Source organism: Rhinoraja longicauda, chromosome 1 (assembly GCF_053455715.1).
Source record: "Rhinoraja longicauda isolate Sanriku21f chromosome 1, sRhiLon1.1, whole genome shotgun sequence".
In the NCBI taxonomy this organism is placed as follows: Eukaryota; Metazoa; Chordata; class Chondrichthyes; order Rajiformes; family Arhynchobatidae; genus Rhinoraja; species Rhinoraja longicauda.
In genome coordinates this window covers 23,436,109-23,463,295 of record NC_135953.1, presented here as the reverse complement: position 1 = coordinate 23,463,295, position 27,187 = coordinate 23,436,109, and the positions used below count along the sequence as shown (strand labels likewise).

The 27,187-nt window shown below is 41.5% G+C and overlaps 1 protein-coding gene across 3 annotated transcripts in view; it reads left to right on the top strand.

Moving 5' to 3' along the window:
- Positions 1-27,187, top strand: part of dym (dymeclin) — a 247,668-nt gene that overhangs the window by 102,250 nt on the left and 118,231 nt on the right. For all 3 annotated transcript variants that reach the window (XM_078419291.1, XM_078419432.1, XM_078419366.1), the window contains exons 10-13: positions 3,671-3,849; positions 5,106-5,231; positions 17,394-17,507; positions 26,310-26,404. In XM_078419291.1, the coding sequence (XP_078275417.1) occupies positions 3,671-3,849; positions 5,106-5,231; positions 17,394-17,507; positions 26,310-26,404 (514 nt within the window). The remainder of the gene's footprint in view (positions 1-3,670; positions 3,850-5,105; positions 5,232-17,393; positions 17,508-26,309; positions 26,405-27,187) is intronic.

Sequence of the window (27,187 nt, the reverse complement as noted above, 5' to 3'; positions counted from 1 at the left end):
AGATATATTTAAATACTTTAATTTAAATTCGAGCTGAAGTGATGGAGTTCAAATTCATGTTTTCAAATAAATGCTTCAGGCCACCAGACACCAAAGCAGTAACTTAACCACTATACTAATAGGCTTCCTGTCCAGCCACTATCCTTCAAGTCAAGTCAAGTCAAGTCAAGTCAATTTTATTTTGTATAGCACATTTAAAAACAACCCACGTTGACCAAAGTGCTGTACATCAGTTCAGGTACTAAGAACGAACATACAATGGCACACAAACATAACAGCACATACATAAACAATTCACAGCGCCCCCTCAGAGGGCCTCAAACGCTCGGGAGTAGAAATAGGTTTTGAGCCTGGACTTAAAGGAGTCGATGGAGGGGGCAGTTCTGATGGGGAGAGGGATATAAAATGCTTTTGACAGCCCTGAAACCATCTATACTGTTTTGTATGGAGGGCGTGCAGCGTAGGTTCACTAGGTTAATTCCCGGAATGGCGGGACTGTCGTATGTTGAAAGGCTGGAGCGATTGGGCTTGTATACACTGGAATTTAGAAGGATGAGGGGGGATCTTATTGAAACATATAAGATAATTAGGGGATTGGACACATTAGAGGCAGGAAACATGTTCCCAATGTTGGGGGAGTCCAGAACAAGGGGCCACAGTTTAAGAATAAGGGGTAGGCCATTTAGAACGGAGATGAGGAAGAACTTTTTCAGTCAGAGAGTGGTGAAGGTGTGGAATTCTCTGCCTCAGAAGGCAGTGGAGGCCAGTTCGTTGGATGCTTTCAAGAGAGAGCTGGATAGAGCTCTTAAGGATAGCGGAGTGAGGGGGTATGGGGAGAAGGCAGGAACGGGGTACTGATTGAGAGTGATCAGCCATGATCGCATTGAATGGCGGTGCTGGCTCGAAGGGCTGAATGGCCTACTCCTGCACCTATTGTCTATTGTCTATTGTATATGGTTTCTAAGACCCCCATTAAACCAAATTAAAATATGAATTGTTTACTACCAACCTCGAATTCATCAACTGGTTCGAAAATGACCATGAAGGAGACTACTTGTTTTCTTTACTGAAATTGACAATTGTTCTCAATTGAATGCACATTCTTTTTTTTTGTGCAATCTTAACTGAAGAATAATGATAATTGTGCTGTGTTTGTGTTCTCAGACATGGAATCATAAAGTTGCAGTGTGAACAATTTGTATTTTAAAACTTTGGTCTGAAAGGAGTGCTCCTGAGGAGGCAATTAAAAATCAGCCACCTGGTTCTAGAGTCACATAGAGCCCAGATTGGGAATGAACGCAGACTTTCTTCATTGAAGTAAAGTGTGAAACAGAAGGATTTTTGTAACAATACAGTAGTTTCATGATTGCCATTATTGAGACCAGCTTTTTTCTTAAATTGCGGGTTTATTTAATAGCTTGTATTCAGATCCTCCAGCTATCATACTGGGATTCAAACTCCTGACACTGTATCAATGGTCCAGATGTTTTCCTGCTCCTTTTGGCACTGCATGTTATTATAGTATTGTTCCAAATTCTGCTGGCAACTCAAAATTATCAAATGTTATTAAGGCATTTTTGTAGTCATTTCATTAAAGTTGGAGGAGATCTTGGGCTTCACAAATAATGCAGCAGGTATCAAATGTGGGAAATTAAAATAAGGATTCTATTTTAAATTGTAGAATCAAGGAACAGCAGACAAGGAAGAGAAACACAATGCTATGATAACTCAGAGGGATAGGTAGCCTCCCTGGAGAATATGGATAGGTAAAGTACCGGGTCAGGACTCTTCTTCACACTCTTCTTCAGTCTGAAGAAAGGTCCCAAAGCTAAACCTTACCATTACCAGCTTAGTTTTAGTTTAGTTTATTATCGTCACATATACCGAGGTACAGTGAAAAACCTTTTTGTTGCATGCTATCCAGTCAATGAAAAGACAATATGTGATCACAGTCAATCCATCCACAGTGTAGAGATACAGGATTAAGGGTATATCATTTAGTGCAAATTAAGTCCAATTGAAGATAGTTCAAAGGTCTCCAATGAGCTAGATGGGAGGTCAGAACTGTAATCTAGCTGGTGAGAGGACATGTGAGAAGTTCAGTTTGCCTGATAATAGCTGGGAGGAAACTGACCCTGAATCTACCTCTTTCCTGATGGGAGAGGTGAGAAGAGGGAGTGACTGGGGTGAGACTGATCCTTGATTATGCTGGTGGGTCGCGCCGAGGCAATGTGACGTATAGGTGGAGTCCATGGAAGTTGGTTTGTTTGATAATCTGGGCAATTTCTTGCGGTCTTGGATGGAGCTGTTCCCAACCATGCTGTGATGCATCCTAATAAAATGGTTTCAACAGCGCATCTGTAGAAGTTGGTGAGGGTTGTTGGGGATGTGTCGAACTTCCTGAGCCTTCAAAGGAAGTCGAGGCATTGGTGTAATTTCTCGGCCATTGCTTCGATGTTGACCCAGGACAAATTGCTAGTGATATTTATTCCTAACAACTTAAAGCTTTTGACCATCTCTTTGGCACCGTCAATGTATGTTGTGTGTTCCGCTTTGTTTCCTGAAGTTAACCATAATCTCCTTTGTTTTGCTTCACTTATCATTACTGGAGATGTGATTCTATATCCTTTTAAAATCATTCTACATGAATTTATAAAGAAAATTCTGGAAAAGGTGTACACATATAGATGTTCCTGTTCTTCAAAAACCAAGAGTGTTTAATTGACATATGTACTGACAATGGAACAATGAAATTCTTAGTTGCTGCAGCTTTGCAGGCCCATTAACACAATAACACAAATAAATATACAATAATCAATAATGCAACTTGACCAACAAAAATGTACACTGAAGAGTAAATAGGCATTTAAGAAAAACCTAAGACGTGGTTGGACGTGGAGAATGAATTTCCCATCATGGCCAACAGGTTAATTGAACAGCATTTTGGAACTATAAAAATAAAAGTATGAGTGATATAGAGTTTTAATAAAGACTAAAATAATATATAAATAATATATGGAGAAAGCCATATAAATGAGAAAATAAGGTTGACAATGCGGCAGGACAAAATAAAAAATGGAAAGTGCAAGTGAGGCACACTCAAAATTGTCAGCTGAAATCCCTCATTATCTGGACTGGTCATTTTATGCCACACTTGAAGTAAACTCATGGCAATATCTATTTTATGCTCTTTTATCACTCTACTTTTTAGAGCAACTGAAACCTCAACGCACAAGGCTTTAGCTACTTTTTACTCGGCAGTGGAACCATAGGTCCCCAACTGGTACATATTATATACATATTATTTCCTTCTACAGAGAGTTGATAAGATATGTAGGAAAGAAAACTGCAGATGTTGGTTTAAATCGAAGGTAGACACAAAATGCTGGGGTATTTTAATTTAATATAATTTAATTTAATATAAGATATTTTAATTGATCAATTTGCTTATGGATCGACAAATGAAGTACAAATGAATCAAGGGGTATGGGGAGAAGGCAGGAACAGGGTGCTAATTGTGGATGATCAGCCATGATCACATTGAATGGCGGTGCTGGCTCGAAGGGCTGAATGGCCTACTCCAGCACCTATTTTTTATGTATCTATGTACAACACTCAAGTTTTGATATTGAGGATAATTTCAATTGCTTGTTTTGATCCCTCATTTCAGATAATACTGCCATTCAGTCACCAACCCCCCATTCCTTCCAGATAAATTTCAACAGTCTATACACAGCATTGTATGAACAACAGAAATCTGACCAGGCAACTCTTCTGTTGTATACCTTGTTGCATCAGAATCCAAATGTGAGAACGTATGTTTTGGCCCGCACTGACGTGGAGAATCTGGTGAGTGTGCTTTGAATTTTTTTGGCATAAGCAGATGAAGTGGAGTCGGCGGTGATGAGAAATGAAACTTGTTCCTTCTGATCAGCATGGCCAAGAACCACAGTGTTGATTTCTTTATCCACTAAGTTATGGGAGCTCATTTCATTTCAGTTGGTGAATATAAATTTGCCATTCTTCACAAAGGTGTTTCTGTCATTAGCAGGCTGTGGCTTAAATCTTATGGGGTTAGATTTAAAAACTAGAAAGTTTGGAATTTGATTCAGAGGTTATTATTATGTTTTGTTCTCATTTTTTTTTTTTCTGTCAATTTCTAAACTAAAGATGATAACTAAATATAGAAAAGCCATGACAATTTTGCTCTTTTGTGCAGAAAATGGATTGTACATACAAATCTTATCTATATTGATTACTAAAACTCTCATCTTGCTTGTTCCCTTCTCCTATATGTTTGTTCCCCCGTTTGTTTGTCCCGTATGTGCAGTTTTCATCCGGAACAAAACGGTGCACAATGGCGCCACAATTTTAGGCCCACCCTACTCACCGTTCCCCCACGGCCTCAATAAATGAACTTTTGTTACTTTTTAAAAACAATTTACTTCATAAACATTAACATATGCGCCCCCCCCCCGCCGGGAGGACCACGTTTGGCTCAGCGCGGCGGCAGAGGGTTCAACAAAACCGGATGCTATTTTATTAATTAGTCTGAAATCTTCCAACTGGGATTTTAATTTGCATCTTTAGATCATTTTAATCCTTGCTCCTGGATTATCAAACAACATACCACTAGTCTTTTTGTTATACTATTAATTTGTTTGCCACTGATCTTTTCTAATAATTGCTTTGGTGTGGTGAATTGTTTTCTCCTTCCTTGCTGGTTTTTGGCTATGTTCAGAATGGAGGAAGGTGGTTTAATCAAATAGTTATCAAGGTCCAAAATTTACCTCGGGATTAATATCATTGGGCCTGTTTTAAAGCATGTACTTTTCCTTTTTGAATATGACTGTATCTTATACCACATTTGGCATCCTGGCTCAATGATGGTGCTGATGCTCATTTTTCTACCTTCAAAAAGAAAAAATTACAGTGGATGGTGAACTTGAATATGTTAATTAATGATTTTCTTGACTGCAAATTGGTCATTTATTTTAAGAGAGTAACTGGAAATTACTGCTTAGATGAATGAGAAAGTGTGAGGTTGAAATGAGCACGAGGAGGGGAAAATACACGTGAACTTTCAATTTTTTTTTGATTTATAGGTTCTTCCAATTCTTGAGATTTTATATCATGTTGAAAAAAGAAATTCTCACCATGTATATATGGCACTTATTATTTTGCTAATCCTAACTGAGGAAGATTCATTCAATCGCTCTGTTCATGAAGTGGTAAGTTAATTCTGCCTGAATGTGCTTTCTATGAATTGCTTTCTTGAACTCTCCACTGCTTATCTCTGAGTATAGTTTTGTGTTTGCTTGTGTTGACATATTTTATTTCACTAATCAAGGATCATGAAGAAATGGATACTAAAATTATAATATGTTCAAAAAATTGCTCAGTTGTGGGACCAACTCCTGTGAAAGTGTGTAATACATAGCATTAATATTCTGGCTTGATGTAAACGTTGTGCTTCTTGGTTCCTCTTAGTTCTTTGTCCTCCAAAATATTCCAAATGGAATTTAAACTGGAGGTGGCGGAGTATGGACTGGAGGTGGCGAAGGGCTTCTTGGAGAAGAAGAGCTGCTTTAAATGTAGTTGCTTCTGGTTGAGTAACTATAGTAGGGTGAAGACTATTCCATGCTTTAATTGTGCGAGGGAAGAATGAATTGCTATACACATCTGTCTTGATAGCTGGTATCTCAAATTGAATCGAATGCCCTTAGTTGGTCATCATGCTGAGTTGGTCATCTCGATCAGCTGCAGGGAAAAAGCCCACTGCAATTAGCCTTGTATCTTCTTAGAGCATAGGACTGCAAAATCTCCCAAAGGAGAGAAATAAATTTTCATTTATGGAACACTTTTTACAGTCTTGATGTCTTAAAGCACCTCCAAATCACCATGATGAAACATGCCATCTGATTTTTGTTTCCCAAGCTCCCATTAACATGTGTAAAACACAAAGTGCTGGAGTAACTCAGTGGGTCAGGCAGTTTCTCTGGAGGGATTGGAGAGGTGATGTTTTAGGTCGAGAAGGGTTTAGGACCCTTCTTCAGACTAAAGAAAGGTCTTAATCTGAAATGTTGCCTATCCATTCCCTTTACCGATTTATTCCAGCACTTTGTGTTTTTCTTAGGATTCCGGTATCTGCAGTTTCTTGTATTTCCGATAAACTGATGAAGCTTAAATTGACATTATTGAGGAATAAATATTAATTAAGACATTTGGGGAAATATTAATTAAGACTATTGGAGTCCCATCATCGACTATGGGTCTAAGGGTCTTGGAGCGGAACCCTCTGACCTTAAAGAGCGAACCAACTGATCTTTGAGGATCTTTCAGATCACATCCATAATCTTTGTCTGGAAATATACACACATATATTTTAGGCAGGAGCAAAGTCTGGCTAATTGTGATCTTTCTCACTGAGCTTGCAAATGTTCATTTGAAATTTGTATTTGAATAATGGCCACTGTGTCTCATTATTGTTATTCAAGGAAATACAGTTCTATTGAGGAGAACATTGCAATTGCATTAAAATTATTTGCTAAATTACCACAAACTAAGATGTTTCCCAAAAATGCATGCACTGGCTTATGACGAACAAAAAAGATTAGATACCCAATAAAAGTGACAAATAAGTTAAATATTTTGTCTTCCAGAAAACACAAAGCTATTTTATTCTGACCCTTCTTTGATTGGTGATCTACTTTATGAACATTCTGACCAGTTTGGCCTACATTTGAAATGTGCAGTGCCTGACAATTAACCTGTCAGGAGAGCTTTGAATTTGTTTTTTTAAATTGTGTTTAGCTGCTAGAAAATATTATCACTTTTGACATTTACTTCAGGCTTTGCATGTGCCTTCCACTTCATGAGACAAGAGCAAATAGAATCTTATCCATCCCTGCACCCCACACAGTCTTAGCCCAGGTATAAGAGTAGACCATTCTGCTTTTTGTAAGATCTTACCTGATGTCGGAATATCTTTTCCCAATATTTCTAATGGCTTTGATAATCAAAATTCTATTGACTTCATTTTTAAATTTACATCAGTTGCTTTTTTGTGGATTAGAGATCCAAATTTCTCCCATTGTGGAACTGTTTCCTAACTTCCTAACTATGTGTGGAACTGTTTCCTATCTTCACTGTACAAAGCCTGGTCTAATTTACAGACAGTGCGCCTTACTCCCAGAAATCGCCATCAACAAAAATTATTTGTCACTATATACCACATAGGTTCTCCGTAATAATTTGAAAATTGAAGTCAAAATGCCCTGAACCCTTTCATATTTTGGTAAATGTAGCTCTAGTTCTATTTTTTAAGTCTAAAAGGGATAACCTCAAATATGTGCACAATTAAATCCATTTACTACAGTACCACTCTTTCTCTGAGTCTCCTCATATTTTTGTTAATATTATGTTGCAATTTATTGCCAGTTCCTTGGCCAGCTCAATAATCTGCCTTTAATTTTTTTGTGGGCTTCAATTTTCATTAGATTGTTTCTGGAAGTCCAAAATGAATAAAGTAATAGACATTTAACACTTAAGTCATCTCTACAAAAAATTCAAAAATAAACTTAAAAATATATATTTTGATGAATACCCACATACTTCAATTTAGGGGCCTCGTTCTTGTTGACCAGCATCTCAATGTTTTTTTCCTAGTGTCATGTACCCCATTAGTCAGACCATATATTCTAAGAAATGCCTGATTATTCAAGCAGACATCTTAGATGTCATAATTCAATATGAAGAGCAAATCATCATGTTCTGTAAATGTCTTCAAAGGCAATGCTTGATAAGTTGCGTCAATCTGCTATTTCCCGTTCCCTAGAGCTGATGATGATGATAAAACTGAAAAGCTAAATAAAAACCTCAGTAGGTCGAGCAGCATCTGTTGAGATAGAACCGTTGTTAATGTGTTGTTTTGCTGATCATTCGTCAGAAAGATGATAACCTCTGTGTTTTGGAACTGGTCCAGTCTTTGTGCTGACCATATTTTTATCGGTAACAAGGAAACTCTATGTTTAGGTTTATTATTTCACGTGTACCGAGATACAGTGGAAGGTTTTGTTTTGCGTGCTATCCAATCAAATCAGGTAATACTATACATAAATACAATCAAACCAAATTCACGTACAATAGGTAGAACATTCAAGCTTCTGTACTTTCTGTCTGATGGGAACGGGCGAGTTAGAAAGCTCTTTGATTATGTTGGCTGCCTTCCCGAGGCAGCGTGAGGTGTAGACGAAATTAGTGGTGGGGAGTCTGGTCTGTGTGATGGACTAGGCAATATCCAAAACTCTGCAATTTCTGGTAATCTTAGGCAGAGCAGTTCCCAAACCAAGCTGTGATGCAACCTAACAGTATGCTTTCTGTGTAAGAAAATAACTGCAGATGCTGGTACAAATCGAAGGTATTTATTTCACAAAAAGCTGGAGTAACTCAGCAGGTCAGGCAGCAACTCAGGAGAGAAGGAATGGGTGACGTTTCGGGTCGTGACCCTTCTTCAGTTTATGCTTTCTGTGGTGCATCTGGTTTAGGTTTATTATTGCCATGTGTACTGAGATATAGTGAAAAGCTTTGTTTTGCATGCTACCCAATCAGATCAGATAATACTATACATAAATACAATCAAGTGCAACTTAAGTACAATAGATGGAGCACAGGGGAAGATACAGAGAGCAAAATATAGTTCTCGCATTTAAGCACAACATAGACAAAGTCTAATAGGATGGAGGTGAATTGGACAGTACCCTAGGTTATGGAAGGACCATTCAGCAGCCTGTTAATAATAGACGGAAAGAAGCTGTTCCTGAGTCTCGTGGTACGTGCGACCAAGCTTCTGTACCTTTTGCCTGACAGGAGCAGGGAGAAAAAGAGATGACTAGAGTGGGACAAGTATTTGATTATGTTGGCTACTTTTCTGAGCTAGCATGCAGATGGAGTAAATAGTGGAAAGCCGGTTCTGTGTGATGTTCTGGGCTACATTTCCAACTCTGCAATTTCTCGCAGTCCTGGGCAGAACTGTTCCCAAATAAGCAGTGATGCAATATGGCAGTATACTTTCTACAGTGCATCTGTAGATGTTTATAAAGGTCATTGGAGATGTGCTTAATTTCCCCAATCTCCTCAGGAACCACCAGCTCGCCGTCTAAAAACAGCACCGAAGGGGCGCTGGCTAGCGAGGCTGGAGGGGGATCCACCGCCGGGGATGTGCACACATTCTCGGTGTCCGAGCATGAGGTGAGGTGGGCTCTGACGCGTGTGAACACGAGGAAAGCTGGAGGCCCAGATGGTATATCTGGGCGAGTACTAAAGTCTTGTGCTACTCAGCTTGCTCCAGTGCTCACCACAATATTCAACCTCTCCTTGGCAAAGTCCGTGGTCCCTGCATGCTTCAAAAGATCCATCATTGTACCGGTGCCAAAGAATGCCTCTCCAGCGTGTTTAAATGACTACCGACCGGTGGCCCTCACCTCGGTTGTCATGAAATGCTTGGAGAGGCTAGTCAAGAAGCACATCTGCGCCCTCCTTCCTCGCAACATGGACCCACTACAGTTCGCATACCGTCCGAACAGGTCCACGGATGATGCGGTCTCCCAGGTTCTACACACCGCTCTCTCTCATCTGGACAGCCAGGGGGGCTATGTGAGGATGCTGTTCATTGACTTTAGTTCAGCATTCAACACAATAGTCCCCAGCAGACTGGTTGAGAAGCTGCTGGAACTGGGGCTTAGCACCCCTCTGTGTGCCTGGGTCCTGGACTTTCTCACTGCCAGGCCCCAAGTGGTCAGGATGGGGGAACACACATCTAGCTCCCTCACCCTGAACATAGGATCCCCCCAGGGCTGCGTCCTTAGCCCCCTACTGTACTCCCTGTACACACATGACTGTAGGGCCAGGTTCAGCTCAAACTCCATCATCAAGTTTGCTGATGACACTGTGGTGGTGGGCCGGATCTCCAACAACGATGAGAAGGCCTACCGGGAGGAGGTGGCTGATCTGGCACTCTGGTGTCAGGACAATAGCCTCCTCTTGAATGTCACTAAAACAAAGGAGCTGATTGTGGACTTCAGAAGGGCTAAACATCCAAGGACATACACGCCACTGGAGATAAATGGGTCTATTGTGGATAGGGTGAGCAGTTCAAATACTTGGGAGTCCGCATCGCAGAGGATCTGACGTGGGCAACGCACATTGCCGCACTGGTGGGTAAGGCTAAGCAGCGCCTTTACCACCTTAGACAACTGAGGAAATTCAGAGTGTCGCTGAGGATCCTTCATTGCTTCTACTCTGGGGCTGTAGAGAGCATCCTGTCCGGCAACATTACAGTCTGGTTTGGGAACAGCTCTGCCCAGGACAGGATGGCCCTGCAGAGAGTAGTGCGTTCGGCAGAACGCACCATGGGAACTACACTCGTCCCCCTGCAGGACCTATACATCAGGAGGTGCAGATCCAGAGCAAGCAAGATCATGAGGGACCCCTGCCACCCCAGTAACGGACTGTTCCAGATGCTACGGTCAGGCAAACGCCTCCGCTGTCACGCTGTGAAAACGGAGAGGATGAGACGGAGCTTCTTCCCACAGGCCATCAGGACTGTCAACTTTGATAACCCCAGAGACTAAATTTTTGTCGACACTTTTTGTGCTATGTTTAGTAACTTATTAACTTTATTTATATGCTGTAACTGTAATTATTTTTGTGCACAACCCGCAGGCATTGCCACTTTCATTTCACTGCACATCGAGTATGTGTATGTGACAAATAAATTTGACTTGACTTGACTTGATATTGGTGTGCCTTCTAGGCTGGTGCATCAATATGGTTGGTCAACAACAGATCACCTGTAATACTACACCAAGAAACTTGAAGCTGTCAACTATTTCCACTTTGACACCATTGATACTGATTGCGGCATGTACAGTATCCCACCACACTTCCCACATTCGATAACTAGCTCTTTCATTTTGCTGACATTGAGGAAGAGGATGTTGTCCTGACACCACGTTACTAAGTTCTTTAATTCTTTCCTGCACTCCGTTTCGTCATTGTTTGTGATGCCGCCCACCATAGTGGTGACATCTGCAAATTCGTAGATGGACTTTGACCTTAATTTGGCCCCACAAATAGTTTTGATGGGTTTAGGCTGGATTAAAAAAAACTAGAATTTATGATATTCCCACAATACTGATGCTTTTGTCCTTTTTAGTAGTGGTTAAGGTCATAGTCATCTTGATGATACAATTAATTTAATTATTTTTCCTATTGTCCTGTGATTGTCAAGGTACTGATTGGGGAGACCCAGAACAAGGGGCCACAGTTTAAGAATATGGGGTAGGCCATTTAGAACTGAGATGAGGAAGAACTTTTTCAGTCAGAGAGTTGTAAATCTGTGGAATTTTCTGCCTCAGAAGGCAGTGGAGGCCAATTCTCTGAATGCATTCAAGAGAGAGCTAGATAGAGCTCTTAAGGATAGCGGAGTCAGGGGGTATGGGGAGAAGGCAAGAACGGGGTACTGATTGAGAATGATCAGCCATGATCACATTGAATGGCGGTGCTAGCTCGAAGGGCCGAATGGCCTCCTCCTGCACCTATTGTCTATTGTCTATTGAGACAATGTCACAGTTAAAGATTAAGAGGTTTCCACATGTTCCAGATGGTCACTCTTCAGCTTCTCTACCTTGTAAATTATTTGTTTTAATTGATGTACCAGGTGTTCTTAAACATTTGTCATAGAAATAAAACTAAATGAACCACAGTGCATTTTATCTTTATTTCTTTAGAAGAATAAATTTTTTAAATCTCCATTTCACCTAAGGGATGATGGCGAACGCATCCAGGATAGAACAAGTGGCTAGATTGTAGTATGAAAAGTAATACCGCAAACTGTGTAATTTATGAACTATTTACGGTTTAATTTGTAAACGATTTAATTTGTGGCAGAGTTGAAAACCGTTACCAATGTATACTATAGCCATTTAGTGCTGACAGCGAATATCTATCGCATGCAATACAAATAGAATGGACAAAGTTGCTGCAAGCATACTTGTGGGCCAATTACAGGCAAACCAGCTGAGCAATTCTGATCTTCAATTGCAGTTCCACAAATCGGAATCCTTCTTAAATGGAAGGTACTTCTTATTTTTCTTTTGTAATGAACAAAATAACCAACAATTACAAACTGTTCCTCTATTTCTTGACAGTGGAATTTGTATATTAACAAATGAGTTTGAAACTTATAATAACTTAAGGGGTTGGACACGTTAGAGGCAGGAAACATGTTCCCAATGTTGGGGGAGTCCAGAACAAGGGGCCACAGTTTAAGAATAAGGGGTAGGCCATTTAGAACTGAGATGAGGAAAAACTTTTTCAGTCAGAGAGTTGTGAATCTGTGGAATTCTCTGCCTCAGAAGGCAGTGGAGGCCAATTCTCTGAATGCATTTAAGAGAGAGCTAGATAGAGCTCTTAAGGACAGCGGAGTCAGGGGGTATGGGGAGAAGGCAGGAACGGGGTACTGATTGAGAATGATCAGCCATGATCACATTGAATGGCGGTGCTGGCTCGAAGGGCCAAATGGCCTCCTCCTGCACCTATTGTCTATTGTCTAATATGATAATAATAATAAGAGAGGACGAGAGAGAGAGAGAGAGAGAGAAGCTCAGCGCAGAACAAGTGTCAGATTCTGTCCTCTGGATTGTTTTGACATATTGTGAGGCCGTGCCCTAGGCTCGCTGACTGACAAGGCTGTTGTTCATAGTTATAAAAATAAAGAATGCTGGAAATACCCAGCGGGCCAGGTGGCATCTGTGGCAAGAGAAACGGTTAACATTTTAAATCCAGGACCTTGTGTCAGAACTGGAAGAGAGAGAAAACAATTTATTGTTTGGTAGCCGAGAAGGGAAGGGATAGATGCATAGAACAAAGGGAATGTCTCTCGTTGGGTGAGATCAAATAATTTAATGTGCCAGTTAGAAGCTTGTTATTCTTTATAGTTATGTGTTAATATCAAGACTCTGTAAACATAGAAACATAGAAAATAGGTGCAGGAGTAGGCCCTTTGGCCATTCATTGTGATCATGGCTGATCATCCACAATGAGTAACCTGTGCCTGCCTTCTCCCCATCCCTTGATTCCACTAGCCCCTAGAGCTCTATTTAACTCTTTTTTAAATTCATCCAGTGAATTGGCCTCCACTGCCTTCTGTGACAGAGAATTCCACAAATTCACAACTCTCTGGGTGAAAAAGTTTCTTCTCACCTCAGTTTTAAATGAGGTCGAGCATTGTAGAGCATACATGACAAGATGCAGTATAATATGGATAACTGTGAGGTTATCCACTTTGATGGCAAGAGCGGGAAGACAGATTATTATCTGAATGCTGTCAGATTAGGAAAAGGGGAGGTGCAACGAGACCTGGGTGTGCTTGTATATCAGTCATTGAAAGTAAGCATACAGGTACAGCGGGCAGTGAAGAAAGCTAATGGCATGTTGGCCTTCATTGCGAGAGGATTTGAGTTTAGGAGCAAGGAACTCCTACTGCAGTTGTACAGGGTCCTGGTGAGACTGCACCTGGTGTATTGTGTGCAATTTTGGTCTCTTAATTTGAGGAAGAACATTATTGCTATCGAGGGAGTGCACCGTAGGTTCTCCAGATTAATTCTCGGGATGGTGGGACTGAGATGTGATGAAAGAATGGGTCGACTGGAATTTAGAAGGATGAGAGGAGATCTTATAGAGGCATGTAAAATTCTTAAAGGAGTGGACAGACTAGATGCAAGAAAAATGTTCCCGATATTGGAGGAGTCCAAAACCAGGGTTCACAGTTTAAGAATAAGGGGTAGGCCATTTAGGACTGAGATGAGGAAAAACGTCTTCACCTGGAGAGTTGTGAATCTGTTGAATTCTCTGCCACAGAAGGCAGTGGAAGCCAATTCACTGGATATTTTCAAGAGCGAGTTAGATCGAGCTCTTAGGCTAAAAGAATCAATGGATATGGGGAAAAAGCAGGAACGGATACTGAATTCAGATGATCAGCCATGATGCTGATATTGATGAATGGCGGTACTGGCTCGAAGGGCTGAATGGCCTACTCCTGCATCTATTTTTCTATATTTCCAAGCTATTCTAATGGAAAGAAAAACTGAGCCACAGTGATGGCAGGCAAAGATAGCCAGTACTGGTACAGGCAGTATGAATGAATGATTTACACAAGGTTAGATGATTCAATATTTAGTCCAGAATGCAGCAATATGCCCAGATAGAAGATGACCTCAACATAAAATCAACGCCATACCATTACATTTCTTTTCACGAAATAACCCCAATTCTATTTTTTAAAACACTTTTGTAAAGGCCACTTTGGGTGCCACCAATAGTGTTTGGAATTAATTTATCTCAGCTGGTGCACCTGTCAGGTCATTACAACTAAAGTGCGAATGTACGGAGATATAGCCAGCCAAGTTCCCACTATTTAATGACTTCTGATGGTAACTTGGATTGGAAAGAATAGCTTTTAACATTAAAGCTCCTGTGGTAACATGGTTTCCAGCTCCTTGTTAAGAATGGTCGCTTGAGTAATGTGCTGGGTCAATGCCAGGCTCTGGAGTTATACTTTGATGTGTGCGCCTTCAAAAGAATAAAGGAAAGAGGAAAACAATTATCACTAGGTGGGGAGCACTACATAATGAAAAAAATCCCTTTTCAATGATATCTTGCATTTATGATTTTATAAAAAAATTATACATTTATCTGGATCAAGTTGACCCAGTAGTGTAGATGTCAGAGTCAAGTAATTTGGATATCGGCAAGTTACAATCTTTTAAGTTGTCATAATGGCTTTAATATTTACCTTTTGGAGAACATAATGGTCGTCCCTATCCGGATCAGTCTGAAGAAGGGTCTCGACCCGAAACATCACCCATTCCTTCTCTCCAGAGATGCTGCCTGACCTGCTGAGTTACTCCAGCATTTTGTGATCCCTATCCGGATGATTCTTTTCATCTACAGAAAGAATAGGAATTTATATTATGTTTTGCCACTGATTATCATTATGAGCAGTTTGTTTAAGATGGGGTGGATGTGATTAAATCGAACTTCCATTGTCCCTAGATCGCTGGTCATCTTGTCTTAAAGTGTGCACTCTTTCTTGTAGCATAGCTCTGGGCATAGTCTTCGATATGGCAGTGTGCAGCATAGAGATGACCTCAGTAACGCATTTGACTGGAAACATACATCTGTTTTGACATCTGGTGAGGACAGCCTCCATGCTTTTTTGCTGTCAAAGCTATGACAATTATTGACATGTGCAAACATTTACTGAGATTTGGTAATAAAAAAATATTGTTTAGAATAAAAACATAAGGAGTCAGAAAACAATTAAATACAAAATATATTAATTCAATTTGCAAAGACTTAATTTATCTTTATTCTGGCGGCTGATGTGATCACTCAGCTGAATGGGGCCACTGTACTTTTGCCAGTTTAAACTTGGCGTAAGCTCAAAGGGCAGACTTCCCAGCATGAGAGCTGAAAAGTCTGCAAAAGTTCACAATGCCCCATTGGGCTCTGAGAAGTACACCAGTTCAATGTAGGGACAGCTGACAACATTGATGGTAGGCAGGAATGCTGCCACTGGCTTAGATCCACACCAGCTCAGACTTCTGCAAGCAAGCCCCAACATTAGGCCTGGCGACATGTCAGACAATTAAGCCCAAAGGAAATTTTAGGACTGTCAGAGTGGTTCAAATTTTCTGCCTAATAGCCTGTAGACCTCATTGGATCTTCCAGTTTTTAAGCAAGTAACTGAGCAGAGATACTGGATTCCTGAGCTTTTGCTAAATCCCTTTCCCTAGATGGGCTACACTAGTGGGCTCCATTTCAACGTTGGACTTTTTTAATATGATTTAAGACTAAATTTAAAGTATATTTAACTGTTTTAACAGCGTGCCTGTCTGTATTCTGCTTTAAATTTTGTATTTCAATAACTTGTGCTGTCCCATAGCGCAATACAGCACAGGATCAGGATACTTGGCTCACCATATCTGTGAGCATAGGAGACTGATGAGTGACATTATATAGATATTTAAAATGAGGGACAAAGATAGGGAGAAGGCACATGGGTCTTTTTCCCATGGTTGTGGATTCAAGAACTAGAAGGCATAGGTTTAAGGTGAGAGGGTAAATATTTAATAGAAACCTAAGGACAACTTTTTCCATACAGAGGGGAGTAGGTATATGGAATGAGAATGGAGGAAATGGATGAGGCAGGTACAGTAACAATTTTAAAAGACATCTGGACAGGTACATGGATAAGAAAGATTGAGAAGATATGGGTCAACATGGGAAAATGGTTCTAGCTTAGATGGGCACTTGATCCTCAACTTTCTTATCAACAGACCACAATCTGTATGAATTGGCGGCACCACTTCCTCCTCACTGACCATCAGCACAGGAGCACCTCAAGGATAGATGCTCAGCCCCCTGCTGTATTCACTCTATCCTCATGACTGGACACAGTTCCAACTCCATCTTCAAATTCGCTGATGACACCACCGTTGTTGGACAAATTACCTTGGACAATTACAGATGACAATGAGACATCATTAAAACTTGGGAACTGATTGTGGAAGAGGAATGACGAGGATCCACAAACCTGTCTTCATTGACGGGATGGTGATGGACAGAGTCAAAAACCTCAAATTCTTGGGTGTGCACATCTCTGAAGATCTGTCCAGGACCCAGCACATTGCAGAACCACATATCCAGAAACAGATATTTGTGGAAGACTGACCTGAAATAGAAAGGAAAATGTTAGTCGCAGTTCCTAGAATCAGTAATGCGGGATCTCGAAGTCTTGATGGATTTTGTGCTCAACCATCAATCAATCAACAACTAGAGCAGCAATTAACAAAGCTAACAGGATGCTGAACTCTAATGGCCTTTACTGTTTTTCGTGCCTAACATGCAAACTTTTACGTTTGCTTAGGTTTTAATATCCAGTTTAACAATGAAAATTAAAAATAGTACCGGACGCTTATCTTTTGTAAAATTGCCATCAACAATTACTTTCATTCTTAGTTCTGGCATTGCACTAGAACTTCAGTTGAGGTAGTCATTGAAATATGCTAGAATGAAAACTTGTGTTCATGATTTCCATGACATGTCTCTGAAGACAGTGGAGTGATTTGAAAAATAAAGTGCCAAGAAAATGTTGAGGCACTTTGTTGAGACACAAAATGTCATAAATGTTGGATGCTGCAATTATACAATTGTACATATTTTGATCTTTTTTGCCCCCAAATGCTTGTTTAAGTGGCTTGTTTCCTTTGCTGGTTTTTTCCTTTTAAAAAAGAGATTTTGTTTTCCTTTCCTCGTTTGCTCTCTCACAGGTACTAAAAAATATTACTTGGTATGCTGAGCGTGTCCTGACAGAAATCTCCTTGGGAAGTCTCCTTATCCTTGTGGTGATTAGAACAGTCCAATACAACATGACCAGAACCAGGGTAAGACTTTTTAAAGTATGCTTTAAATTTGTGAATAAAGACTTTGGAATTTCATTGTTTCAGATCATATAGGGGTAAAGTTGCTACCTTACAGCGAATGCAGCTCCAGAGACTCGTGTTCGATCCCGACTATCTGTATGGAGTTTGTACATTCTCCCCGTGACCAGTGTGGGTTTTCTCTGAGATCTCCCACACTCCAAAGACGTACAGGTTTGCAGGTTAATTGGCTTGATAAATGTAAAAATTGTCCCGAGTGTGTGTAGGATGATGTTAATATGCGGGGACCGCTATTCGGTGCGGACCCGGTGGGCTGAAGGACCTGTTTCCATGCTATATCACTAAACTAAACTAAAATCCGGAGTATGTGACTTTCTCTCTCCCTCCCTTTTCTCTCTCCCTCCAAATCTCTTCAATCTCCTCTTCCCTAGCCCCCTCTCCCTCCTTTCCACCCTCCTCTTCCCCATCCTTCCCCTTTTTTCCCCACACACTCACCTCACCGTCTTCTCACCGTATCAGCCTTCCCTTCTTCCCAGTTCTCCCATTGTCTGCTTCTTCCCCATCCTCTCCATCTTCCCCTCCCCTTCAGCTACCTTTCACCATCCCCTTTCCCATCCAACCCCTCTTCCTCTTCCCTACTGACCTCCCGCTTGTCTCCTTCCTCCCCCTCATCCCCTTCCTCCCCCTCATCCCCTACCTCCTCCTCATCCCTCCTTCCCCTTCTTCAAATTCCTCCTCTCTTCAAATTCTACCCCTCTTCCCCTTCCATCCCTCTATCCATTTATCCCCCTTCCCCTTACTCTTCCCCTTCTCTCCCTCCTTTCCTCCCTCCTTCTTTCCCTTCTCTTCCTCCCTCCCCTTCTTTCCCTTCCTCCCCTTCTCTCCCTTTCTCTCTCCCCCATCTCTCCCTCCCCATCTCTCCCTCCCCATCTCTCCATCCCTACCTCTTCTCTCATCTCCTTCCCACTTGTTTCCCATTCTCTCTTCTCTCCCTCCCCTTCTCTCAACCTTCTCCCTCCCCTCAAGCTCCCTTTACCCCCTCTCTCCCAACTCCATCTTTACCCTCTCCTCCCCTCTGCTCCCCCCTCTCCTCCCCTCCTCCTCTCTCCCCCCCCTCTCTCCCCCCCCCCCAATCTGCAAGCCCTCTCTCCAAACCCCTCTCTCCCCACCCCACCCCTCTATGAGATGAGAGTTGAGGAATTGTTTTTTCGGTTAGCCAATGTTAACATCGTCAATAGACAATAGGTGCAGGCGTAGGCCATTCGGCCCTTTGAGCCAGCAGGCGAATAGCTCCCATTTTTATCTCTGCTTTCTTGTTTAAGTAATAGGATTGTATTTGCTACCCTCAAATTGCAGAACCATTCCAGCATGTGCAAAATGTTGGAAAATATCCAGAGTATCTACTAGCTCAGGCTCCAACTCTTTCAAAACTTTTTCCAGCAGTATGTTTATTTTACCAATATTAATTTCCTTTATTTCCTTATTTGCATTGACCCCTAGTTCTCCATGATTTCTGAGAGATTTTTTTCTCTCTTCTGTGAAGTCAGACGTGAAGTATTTATTTCATTTTTCTGCCATTTACATATTCCCCAATATACATTTTCCCATTATCTATAAAGGGTCCATGTTTTTCTTTGGTAGTCTTTTAATTCATTAATCTAGTTTAATTCTTTCATCAAGCTATTTCATCTAGTTTACCCTACTTTATTAATGGTCATCCTTTGATCAATTCTAATACATAGTTTTTCCTGCACACTTCATGTTGACTCTACCGAGTCCCATTATTATTTCCTATTTGCCCTTTTGCCACTTCCTTAATGATAGATTCCTGCAATTTCCCAAACCACTGATATCAGATTAACCAGCCAATAGTTTTATTTCTTCTTTCTCCTTTCAAATTGTGGGAGTGGTTCCAGAACCTGTGGAATGTTGGAAGATGACAATCAGTTCATCCACTATCTCGATAGTCACCTCTTTAACAAAATCTTGCGGTACAGGTCGTTAGTCTTGTTCAGTCACTCTACACCTTCATCCCTCACCAGGAAGGTCTTAAAGCCCTCCGTTTCTTCCTCGAACGCAGAACCAGACAATTTCCATCTACTAACACTCTCCTCCGCCTAGCATATCTGATCCTTGCCCTTAACAACTTCTCCTTCGACTCCTCCCACTTCCTCCAAATCCAAAGCGTAGCTATGGGCACTCGCATGGGGCGCTGGGCCATAGCTGGTATGCCTGCCCCTTTGTAGGGTACGTCGAACAATCACTGTTCCAGGTGTACACTGGCCCTGACCCTAAACTCTACCTCCGCTACATTGACGACTGCATCGGTGCTACCTCCTGCACCCATGCAGAACTCACTGACTTCATTAACTTTACTACTAATTTCCATCCTGCACTCAAATTCACTTGGACCATCTCCGACATCTCCCTACTGTTTCTTGATCTCACCGTCTCTTATCACAGGACACAAACTATCAACTGACATCTATTATAAACCCACTGACTCCCATAGCTATCTACACCACACTTCTTCCCACCCTGCGTTCTGTAAAGACTATTCCCTATTCCCAATTCTTCCGTCTACGCCGCATCTGCACCCAAGATGAGGTGTCCCATGCCAGGTCATCGGAGATGTCCTCATTCTTTTGAGAACGAGGGATCCCTTCTTCCATTATAGATGAGGACCTCACTCGTGTCTCCTCGATATCCCGCAGCTCCGCTCTTGCTCCCCCTCCCCCCCATTCGTAACAGGGACAGATTCCCCACTCGACTCTGATCAAAGGACCCCCAACAGTCTTTTGAGGTGAGGCAGAGGTTCATTTGCACCTCCTCCAACCTCATCTACTGTATCCACTGTTCTAGGTGTGTACTCCTGTACATCGGCGAGACCAAGCACAGGCTCAGTGATTGTTTCACTGAACACCTCCCCTCAATCGGCCTAAACCTACCTGATCTCCTAGTTGCTCAACACTTTAACTCCCCCTCCCATTCCCACACTGACCTTTCTGTGCTGGGCCTCCTCAAAGTGAGGCCCAGTGCAAATTGGAGGAACAGCACCTCATATTTTGCTTGGGCAGCTTACACCTCAGTGGTATGAACATTGTCTTCTCTAATTTCAACTTGCTTTCCCTCTCTCTCCATCCCCTCCCCCTTCCCAGTTCTCCGACCAGTCTTACTGTCTCTGACTACATTTTATCTCTGATTGCTTTGTTGTTACCTTCTCGCAACTAACAATGATTTATTCTATATTTTCCTTGATCTCCATTCCCTTTGTCCTATTTCCTTACATTTCCTTATCTATATACTTCCTTACAAATGTATCGCCCACTCCCCTGACATCAGTCTGAAGAAGGGTCTCGACCCGAAACGTCACCCATTCCTTCTCTCCCGAGATGCTGCCTGACCTGCTGAGTTACTCCAGCATTTTGTGAATAAATACCTTTGATTTGTACCAGCATCTGCAGTTATTTTCTTATACTATTGTGTCTATCTTTGGTCATTAGCCTTGGCAATTTCAGTCTTCCCACCTTGCATTCATTCTCTAGGCCTCTTACTTTCTTCTGAACCGTGGCTATTCCCCTCCAGCGGGGTTGAATTTCTACTTCAAAAGGATCTTGCATTTGCAGACAATTATCTCCCAAATTGCCTCGTCATTTTCATCAAGCCAGTACTGACATTTTCTGGCAGAGAAGCCAAAGGTATCTTCTCAGGTGCCAGGTATTTCTGGGCATTCTGCAACGCCTGTTAGTTGGGGATCTTCAGCTGGTTTCTGAGGTGCTGTCTGAGAACCTGAGGAGCTTGGTTTAGATCTTCAATATTGATTGTCCTATCGCAGTTTTTTTCTGTCGGCTACACTGTTTTGGGGCCAGGTTGATGAAGATAATAGAGCAGATTAGTTCATTATCAATCCAGCAGTGTGAACTTTTCATGATGAACAGTCCAATCCAGCAGCTCCTTCCTCAGATGATGGCAGAATTTAATAGCTGGCTGTGCCTGATTGAGGAGTGTTTACTTTAGTTTAGTTTATTGTCACGTGTACCATGGTACAGTGTAAAGCTTTTTTAACATGCTAACCAGTCAGCGTAAAGACAATATATGATTACAGTCGAGCCATTCATAGTGTACAGAGAGTGTGGATCGATTGTAATGTGTGATTGCAGATCTGCATCTGTGACTAGCACACAAATAGTCGCCTGGGTTGGGCGCCTTGGAAGCTGTTGCCATGGAGTCTTGACCTAGTCTCTGATGGAATACCTTTTCAAACTTTCCCAGATAACGAAGTCACCCAGGATGATCAGCTTGTTTCCCTTTGTAATATGAAGATATGAAGCAGCTTACTCTAGTACCATAGAAATAGTATTATTCCTTGGCTTCAATAGACAATAGGTGCAGGAGGAGGCCATTCAGCCCTTCGAGCCAGCACCGCCATTCAATGCGATCATGGCTGATCACTCTCAATCAGTACCCCGTTCCTGCCTTCTCCCCATACCCCTTCACTCCGCTATCCTTAAGAGCTCTATCCAGCTCTCTCTTGAAAGCATCCAACGAACTGGCCTCCACTGCCTTCTGAGGCAGAGAATTCCACACCTTCACCACTCTTTGACTGAAAAAGTTCTTCCTCATCTCCGTTCTAAATGGCCTACCCCTTATTCTTAAACTGTGGCCCCTTGTTCTGGCTTCATGCAGATTCCAGGTTTGGGGTCCATGTGCCAATGGCCATAGTATATAAAACAGACCATAGAAAAGTACAGCACAGGAACAGGCCCTTCAGCCCACAAGGTTTAGATTTTTTAGATTTAGATTTTAAATTTAGAGATACAGCCAAACATGATGGCAAGCTAAACTAATCTCATCTGCATTCACATGATCAATGCCCCTCCATTCCCTGCATATGAATAGACAATAGACAATAGTTGCAGGAGTAGGCCATTTGGCCCTTCGAGCCAGCACCGCCATTCACAATCAGTACCCCGTTCCTGTCCTCTCCCCATAACCCCTGAGTCCGCTATCATTAAGAGCACTATCTAACTCTCTTGAACGCATCCAGAGAATTGGCCTCCACTGCCTTCTGAGGCAGAGACTTCCACAGGTTTACAACTTTCTGAGTGAAAAAGGTTTTCCTCATCTCAGTTCTAAATGGCCTACCCCTTATTCTTAAACTGTGGCCCCTTGTTCTGGAGTCCCCCAATTTTGAGAACATGTTTCCTGCCTCTAGCGTGTCCAATCCCTTAATAATCTTATATGTTCCAATAAGATCCCCACTCATCCTTCTAAATTCCAGTGTATACAAGCCTAGTCACTCCAGTCTTTCAACGTATGACAGTCCCACCATTTCGGGAATTAACCTAGCTGCACTCCCTCAATAGCAAGAATATCCTTCCTCAAATTTGGAGACCAAAACTGCACATAATACTCCAGGTGCGGTCTCACTAGGGCCCTGTACAACTACAGAAGGACCTCTTTGCTCCTATACTCAACTCCTCTTGTCATAAAGGCCAACATGCCATTAGCTTTCTTCACTGCCTGCTGTACCTGCATGCTAACTTTAAGTGACTGATGAACAAGGACACCCAGATCTCTTTGTACTTCAGATCTCTTTGTACTTCACACTTCCACCCAGCATTGTGTAATCTGCAAATTGCGAATGTTACTTTTAATCCCTTCATCGAAGTCATTAATGTATATTGTAAATAGCTGCTGTCCCAGCACCGAGCCTTGCGGTACCCCACTAGTCACTGCCTGCCATTCTGAAAGGGACCCGTTAATCCCTACTCTTTGTTTCCTGTCTGCCAACCAATTTTCTATCCATGTCAGTACCCTACCCCAATACCATGTGCTCTAATTTTGTCCACTAATCTCCTATGTGGGACCTTATCAAAGGCTTTCTGAAAGTCCAGGTACACTACATCCCCTGGCTCTCCCTTGTCCATGTTCCTAGTTACATCCTCAAAAAATTCTCGAAGATTAGTCAAGCATGATTTCCCCTTCGTAAATCCATGCTGACTCGGTACGATCCTGTTACTGCTATCCAAATGTTCCACAATTTCTTCTTTTATAATTGACTCCAGCATCTTCCCCACCACTGATGTCAGGCTAACTGGTCTATAATTTCCCGTTTTCTCTCTCCCTTTCTTAAAAAGTGAAATAACATTAGCTACCCTCCAATCCACAGGAACTGATCCTGAATCTATAGAACATTGGAAAATGATCACCAATGCGTCCACGATTTCTAGAGCTACTTCTTTAAGTACCCTGGGATTCAGACCATCAGGCCCTGGGGATTTATCAGCCTTTAGTCCCATCAGTCTACCCAACACCATTTCCTGCCAAATGTGAATTTCCTTCAGTTGCTCTGTCACCCTAGGACCTCTGTTCACTTGTACATCTGGGAGATTGTGTCTTCCTTAGTGAAGACAGATCCAAAGTACCTTTTCAACTCATCTGCCATTTTCTTGTTCCCCATAATAAATTCATCTGCTTCTTTCTTCAAGGGACCCACATTTGTTTCAACTATTTTTTTTCTCTTCACTTCTCTTAAAGACCCTTAAATCTCCCTATTGTATCTGCTTCCACCCCGGGCTGTCTACCCCAACTAAAAACCTCTCTTAATTTTATATACATATCATAGTATGTATTTTCTACATTAGGTTCCTTGGAGAGAGATGTTGGAATGCCAGACAAGTTTGATTTTGGTGGCAAAATGCAGCTTACAGGGGCATCATTTCTTTTTGCAAATTGCAATGGCAGAAGATCTACTCATTGACTTGTTCTTCAAACTGGCTCCCTCTTGCTTGTCGTGTTGCACCCAGGATGGTGATGTCATTGTCAGAGCTCCTGAGTTTTAGGCTGTGATAATGGAGCACCATTTAGATCTGTCGCTGTTGGGGGGGGTTCCATGAGGGGGTGCTGAGGGTCAACTCCTCAACCTTTATTGAGTTGTGGAAGTTGCCTGTGTATTAGGTCTTTTAACATGCACACATGAGCTTGACAAATTGAAGTCTTAGTTAAGGGAATGGGGCCCAAGATAATAGGAAGTGCTGTGTGAACCTTTGGAGGCGGTGATGTGAGGATGCAGAATGAGAAGAGTGAAAGACCAGAGGAAGGAAAAAGACGGTGGTGCCTGGAGCAGGGAAGGAGGAAGTCAAGCGTGAGTGCAAGAAAGAATGGAGAGCATAAGAGTCACAGAGAGAGGGATTCAGGAGACTGGGGAATACTGACACTGACAGAGATAGGATGGATTGATTGTAAAGGGGTCAAGGGGAGGGTTGGTTTGTTGGGGTGTGGTGCAAAGAGTCAGTGGCAAGGTTGTTTCTATACTTAATCCACATATACATGTTGAATGGCTGGCACTAATAATTTTAGCATAATCAGCAGCACTTTCTGCTGCACAGTTTCCAGCTGCAAGCTTTCAATTCCTTAAATGAGTTATGCCTTATTGGTTTATATTGTTGGCAGTGCATTTCATTCTTCTACCTATTCAAATCAATTTTTGAAAAGTTCTTTGTTTTTATTGTGGAGCCAGCCCATTTACCTATCCTGGTAAACTTTCTGTAGATTAATACCTTGCTGAAATGGAAGAACCAAGAAGTTTTGTTCCTAAGCTTTGAGCAATTATATTACCATTCTCTTCCATCTGTCAGACCTGGTTTCATTGGACCTTTGTGATCATGGTTTAATGCCTTCCAGATGCTTGCATGAATGCATTGACCAAAGACATGTCATTTCCCTCTAAATTAATGGTGAGATACTGTGAAACTTGCCTGCAGATTTTAAGAACCCATAAGCTAGGGGATACATTTTTTTACGTTACTTGAACATATTATTGATTTATTTATGTTTGCCTCTTTCTGGTGCTCACTATAAATGTTTCTTTTGGGAACAGTATGTCAGCTGATGTTGACATCTTGTGCATAAGTATACTCAAGGCTGAGATTAATAGTCCTTTTGGATGCTCAGAGAATTGGAGATGAGAATCAGATGACAGTAAATTTGAGGCACCGGATTAGGTCTGATTTTATTGAATAGTGAACAGATCAGGCTTGAGAAACATTTTCCTACTTTTGCTTCCAGTTCCCGATATCCTTGTCTGCTCTTCCCACCTCTGCCTTTCCACAGTTGTCATACTTTGCTATCTTTTCTCTCCACCTCCTTATCCTTTCAAGATCTTTCTTTAAATTTCAAAAAATAAAATTGGAAGAACACAGTGGGTTGAAAACCATTTGTTTAGAAATACAATATGGAAACAGGCCCTTTGGCCCACAGGGTCCGCACTGTCCAACGATTACTCAGACACCAGTTATATGTTTTGCATCCTGCACACTAGGGGCAATTTACTGAAGCCAGTTGACCTACAAACCTGCACATCTTTGGATTGTGGGAGGAAACCTGAGCACCCAGAGTAAACCTACACGGTCACAGGGAGAACATACAAACTCCGTACGGACAGCACGTAGTCAGGATCGAACCTGATTCTCTGGTAATGTAATGCAGCAACTCTACAGTTGTGCCACATGTGCTGCCCATTTGTAGGTTGGGAAAGGAATTGTAAGTTTTTAGGGTGGAGACCCTGCATCCATCCAGCATCGGCAGCCCCTTGTGTTTCCTCTTTATTCAAATTCATCTCTTTAATGAAACTATCACTCGCCTCATTTAATATCCTCCAATTTATCTTGGCTCCATTTTTGTCCCAAGTTTCTATGAAATGTCTTTAGTGATTTTTTGATGTTTATAGCATTATTGGATAATGGATTATTTTGTTATGTTATGCATAGACATTACCCCTTTTTATCCATATTTTTTGGTTAGGACAAATACCTTCACACAAATTGCTTGGCAGCGTTAGCCAACATGTCTGCTCAGTTTCGGTCATTGCATCAGTATGCTGCTCAAAGAATTATAAGGTAAGATTTTTCTGATATTCTTGCAGAATCTTTGTTCTAAATTTTAGAGTGGATTTATATTTTCCTAACTTTTTTCATTAAATATGTACTCACATGTGTCTTTACCAAAAAAAGAGTCCATTCCATTTTTCTATTACTAAGGAACAGCCATACTGTGAGAGAATTTAATTTGACTTTTGTTAACAACTCAATTGTAGATTTGGTATATTAAAAAGTAACATTGGATTTGACATACAACGCAGAGCATCCATATAGATTTTTAACATTATTATTTCCAGATCCCATTTCTGTACAAGATTTATGGAATAAATGCAGAGTAGACTGCTTGGTATCGTGTCTCTTTCAAAGGGGCAATTAAATAGTTTTGTAACATTTATCTCTGCTGCAATTTAAACGGTCTCTACTTTTCGCAGACATGCCCTGTTATGTGGCCACAGTGCATTCATGTGACAGTTAAATGCTTTAGGAAATGTTGGAACAGTAAAGGCACCAAATTGATTTGTTTTTATTGTACAGTGCCTTCCATAATGTTTGGGACAAAGACCCATAATTTATTTACTTGCCTCTGTACTCCACAATTTGAGATTTGTAATAGAAAAAAATCACATGTGGTTAAAATGCGCATTGTCAGATTTTAATAAAGGCCATTTGTTTACATTTTGATTTTGCCATATAGAAATTACAGCAGTGTTTATATATTGTCCCCCCATTTCAGGGCACCATAATGTTTGGGACACTGCAATGTCATGCAAATGTCATGCAAAATGAAAGTAGTCTTGTTTA